This window comes from Merops nubicus, unplaced genomic scaffold (assembly GCF_000691845.1).
Source record: "Merops nubicus isolate BGI_N331 unplaced genomic scaffold, ASM69184v1 Scaffold26566, whole genome shotgun sequence".
In the NCBI taxonomy this organism is placed as follows: Eukaryota; Metazoa; Chordata; class Aves; order Coraciiformes; family Meropidae; genus Merops; species Merops nubicus.
This window is the reverse complement of record NW_008617332.1, coordinates 11,248-16,486: the sequence shown is the minus strand read 5'-3', so window position 1 is coordinate 16,486 and position 5,239 is coordinate 11,248. Positions and strand designations below refer to the sequence as shown.

Genomic DNA, 5,239 nt, shown 5'->3' with positions numbered 1-5,239 from the left:
CGAGACATCGCGGCTCGCGTTTGTGTTTTTCTTCTCCTTTTTTCCAGAAAGTTTGTGTTTTTCAACATCCCCCAGATCCAGTACAAGAACCCCTGGGTGCAGATCATGCTGTTCAGGAACATGACCCCCTCGCCCTTCCTGCGCTTCTACCTGGGTAGGTGCCGCGGGCCTGCCTCGAGGCCGCTCCCGTCCCGGGCCCCTCTCCCGCCTGAGCCGTCAGAGCGGCGGCCGTTTTCGCACGAGGAGCGTGGTTGCTGTCATTCCGACTTGGCCCCCGTGTCGCGGGCTGCAAACTGGGAAGAGCAGTGCTTGTTTCCTAGAAAAGTGGCTTTCAGCGTTGGCAGACACCTTGTGCTCGCCTCCCCTGCCTCACGCTGCTGCTAGCTGCCCGGAGTCGCACTAGATGAATGGACGAGCAGCAATGGTTTTAAACTCGGGCAGGGTAGATTTAGATTAGAGGTCAGGAGGAAGTTCTGTACTATGAGGGTGGTGGAACACTGGAGCAGGCTGCCCAGAGAGGTTGGGTGCAGGCCCCATCCCTGGAGGCATTCAGGGTCAGGCTCGGTGGGGCTCTGAGCAACCTGGTCCAGAGTTGGGGAGGTCCCTGCTTACCTCGATGGCCTTTGGAAGTCCCTTCCCCCTCAAAGCAGCATGTGATGCTGTGAAAGCTCTGAGTTTTCTTTTGAAACATTGGTCACAGTGTATGCTGACTGTGGTACAGAAGCAGATGTGTTAGTGTTCTGTGTTTAAACACCTGGTGCAGCCTGTTGTGCCGCACCACACAGCAGGGAAGGGGCATCGCTTGACACACTATTGCAAATCTTTCTTGACAGACAACGGAGAACAAGTATTGGTCGATGTGGAAGATAAAACCAACAAAGAGATAACTGAGCACATTAAAAAAATCTTGGGGAAAAGCAAGTAAGTAACACTTAATTGGCTAACGTACAGTCTAGCATACATTATAATGCAATCATTGCAGGTGTCAGGTATACAGAAGGAAATACCACTTTTCCCAGACAAAATTGACATGAGTTAGGTAAAGTCCATAGACTAGAAACTATAAATCCATCCTTTGGGTAAATTTGGTCTAGGAAAGGGAGAGGAAATGTTGCCATTCAGGCTTCTGACAGTAACAAATTTCTCCTTTAGAGAAACACTTGAAAAAGAGGAAAGAGAAAGAAAAAAATTGTCACATCCAGCAACTTTTGGGCCGAAGAAGTACCATCTGCGAGAATGCATGTGTGAAATTGAAGGCCAAGTTCCCTGCCCTGCTTTTGTGCCACTGCCCAAAGAAATGAGGGGAAAATACAAAGCTGCTATGAAAAAAGAAGCATCAGCCTGACAAGGCATGCAGTTGTTTTTCTGCAGAGCTGGATGATCAAGGTACTTCAGTGAGAGACAGGAGCTAACGGCTCTTGGAAACATGAACAAGCAAGTTCATGTAATACAGGCAACCTTGTTTCCCAAGTCTTTTTACAACTACAAGCAGAATAATTAAAATGAAAAATAAATAAAAGTTAAAACGCAGCTTTTTTTGGTGCCAGTTTTACAAAACATTATAGTCAAAACTGCATAAAAGGAAAACAGAACAAGGAAGACAGAATTACTAGAGCCCTATTTGCTACTCATGCCTGCGTGTGTAAAGTTGTGGCAAAAACAATATCACATTTGGTTTGGCATGGATAGACTAAAACAACTTATTACAGAAGCAGCACAGAATTCCACAATTTGTAGAAAGTGGCGTAAAAGTAGTCCTACCTTTTCCCATCATGTACTAACTGAAGACAGCCAAATGATGATGTAATTCCATGATCAAACTACATGCTGCAATTTATTTAGTTACCACACAGGAACAGTTAGAAGTCTCATTTACAAGATAGAGCTTCTGATATCGACACCTCAGCTCTCAGAACCAGCAATCAAGTCAAGAATATCAGCAGTAAAGGAGAACATGTGAGTAGGTATTTGAAAGGTATGCCTTACCATTATCTTCACTGCTTCCAAAAAAAAAAGTAAAGCTACTCTTAAGGCATTTTCTTAAAACAGTCCTCCTTTTTACAAAACAAAACCAAACAAACCCCCACTAAAGGAGAAGTCTGTCCAGATTTATCATCTTCCAGCAAACTGTAGCCAGCAAGTCGATCATAGTTCAAAGCCCAGTGCTGCTCTGTATTCCCTCTTGCTTCATTCTTGCTCCCAGTGCACTAGTCAGAAAACCTCTCTACATCATCACAGCTTCTGCCTCAACAATTACACTACACCTATAATAGTGTGTAAGCATGTGATAGATTGCACTGTATTTCTAGGAATTTGGTAATTACACTGTGGTGGGTTAACCCTGGCTGAGCAAGGGATGCCCACCAAGCCACCCTGTCACCTTCCCCCTTTCCTCTCCCTCCTCTGCAGAGCAAAAGTGGAAAGGAAAACAAGATGGGAGACAAAACCCTTGTGGGTAGAAACAAAGGTAGTTCAATCAGAAGAAGTCAAGCAATATTGCATGCAAAAGGAAGAGAGAAAATTATCCCTTACTTCCCATCATTGGGCAATATCTGGCCCCTTTCTGGGAAGCAGAGCTCCAAAATGTGTAGTGGTTGCTTTGGAGGACCAAGGAGTAGGGGGCCCCCCACTTTGTACCAGCTTTGTAGTCAAGCTGATGTCACATGGTCTGGAATATCCCTTTGGTCAGCAGCTGTGCTGGTTCTGTCCCCCCAGGCTCCTGCCCCCCCTCCCACTGCGGGGGCAACGTTAGAAAGAGCCTCGGTGCTGTGCGAGCTCTGCTCAGGGGCAGTCACAACACGGGTGCTACCAACACCCTTCTGACTCCCAGCACAAAGGCCCTGCACCAGGAGGCTGCCCTGGGAAGCTCAGCTCAGCCAGCCCCGGTCCATCCCCACGCCCCTGAGCCACACTGACCCCAGCTACCCAGAACTGCAGGGCAGGGTCCTGTGCCAGTGCTCGAGTACAGAATTCCACACGGACTGGCACGGCCTGTAAAAACTGCCACAGACCAACAGCACAAAATAAACGTTGTTTTATTCCATCTGTTTACAAAGTTTCCATACAGAGTAGTACATGCAGCTTTAACCAAAGTCAATGCTAGTTATTTATTGAGCTTTAGGGTTAAGACATCTTCATTCTGTTGTGCCTCGTGAGCCTTGGAGCAGCCCAGATACCAGCATAAGGTCTTCACTTCAGAGAGGACTTCAGTATCGGATGTCTAGTCTATCACATTTTAACACTGACAAAGACCATGAGGTATGCTAGCCTGTCACCTGCTTGTAGAATATGTTACCTGTATAATAAGGGTATCTGAATTATTAGCGTGTAAGACTGAAAACAGAAACAAGGCAAGACAGTTGCAAGACAGAAAACACACTTTTTAGATGTGAAAGCTGAAGCCACAAACTTTTTCTCATATTTATACCAAAAAAGTTTTGGGTTACAGTGCAGGGAGCAATCCTCTTGACTAGCAAACAAGTCTGTATTGACCACCTTATACTATGTCCGTTACAACAATTCCAGGGATTATGTTTAGCTAGCTCAACTTTTTTTTTTTTGCCATAGCACACATTTTGCTGTTTTAGAACCTTTCAGATTGCTCTCTTCATTTCACTTGGTGTAAAATAACAGTCAGGGACTCAATCGACTCTAATAAAGCATCTCAGTATAAAAACTTCACGGTCTTAAGACAACCTGTCCGGCACACCTTTCAATTTTGGATTTAGGCTACAGCAAGAAGAACATCAGCTGTCCTTAACTGGCTGCTCAGGAGTGGTTTTGATCAGTTACTAGTGCCATTGAGGATCTAGGTGGCATGTTCCTTTGAAAAAATAGTTCTCCAAGTACCTACCTCCATTTATTTACAGCAAGCTAAAACTAGAGACCCTGCTCTTCAGGTAGTTTATTTGTGTCTCCAAAGTACTGTTCAATGCTTGGATCATCACTATGCTAATAGAGTATTAGAAACATAGTTAAGACATGTGCCATTTCATAAAGTATTGGTGCTATTAGCATCATTAGTGCTATACAGCATGATTTGCCCAATTTTCCCCTATTTCAGCTCTAAATAAATAAGGCCCTTTAACTCCTCCCTACACCACCCTTTCAAACACCAACACCCGATGATGGACCTCTGCCCTCCAAAGACAAAAATCGAAGCAGCCCATGCTCCATCTTTCCCAAAGAGACGGGCAGACCTAGGCCTGAAGTGGCCCCTACGTTTCTACACCAGCCTTCAGGAGCCCAGTCAGAGCCCCGCACCGGAGGCGCTGGCTGTCGCCCAGTCAGCCCCCACACCACAAGATGACTCCAGTTTGGAGCTTCTTATTTAAGACATGCCTGATTGTTGTAACATCTCTTCATATCTGAATCCCCTCAGAATTGCCACTTAGGACTACTGCAGCCACAAACTCCGTCTTCCAGCTTTCACAAAATTCCAGTTCAGTGGCACTTCAGCTCTCCACTGTAAACAAGATTTTTTTTTTCCTTGAATACTACGAAGAGGGTTCCAGTCTCACAAGTTACAAACATGATCATTCTGTCACCCCCAAAATTTAAAGGAATGTGTAGTTCTATACGATAATTAGGAACTTGGAGGGTCACTCTTTATATTATAGTATGAAACAATGCTAGCCTGATCTCACGGGAAATGAGGAGGTATTTGTTCCCTCACAAGGTCTCTGAAGCCAGCAGGGCTCTCTGTTACACGGTCCTTTGTGCTCAGAGCAAATTGGAAACAAAGTAATGAAAAGACAGCATGCAAATTTGACTTCAGAATTTTTATAAACACATGAAAAAGTTACTCATATTAAGATCAGTTATGAAGTTCATCTCAGTCTTAAAACACCTGTCATGTATTAGTGTTGCACAAAATTGATCTGCAGCTTCTATGTCCTGCTCCTCAAAGACAGTAGCCTTTTAACAGCACTTTCTCCTAACACCGTGAGGCTGTTAAGTCTGCCTGTCACACTGCAGTGGATCATTATGAGAGGGTGCACACATTTTAGAAAAGTTTGTCTCTCTTTAGTCAAAGCCCCACTTGACAGGCCAATACTGTAATAGAAGGGGGCAAAGATGACAAACTGACGTTGCAACCACTTCCAACTCATAGTTCCCTATTAGCACTTAACCACTTTGGCCAAAACAAGCTCAAAATAAGACCAATTACAATTAAAAAAGTGTTGTAACAAGTTATTTTAAGATTTCTTAGTATAAGCATTGGAGACGAGCAGCATAC

At 44.6% G+C, this 5,239-nt stretch overlaps 1 protein-coding gene across 1 annotated transcript; it reads left to right on the top strand.

Annotated features, from left to right (window-relative positions):
* Positions 1–47: 47 nt before the first annotated feature.
* On the top strand, positions 48–1,458 carry MRPS25 (mitochondrial ribosomal protein S25; the record flags this gene model as incomplete). Its single annotated transcript, XM_008943120.1, has 3 exons — positions 48–154; positions 834–921; positions 1,153–1,458. Coding segments are annotated over 3 exons (388 nt in total), but the record flags the coding sequence as incomplete, so codon positions are not given.
* Between the last annotated feature and the right edge of the window lie 3,781 nt (positions 1,459–5,239).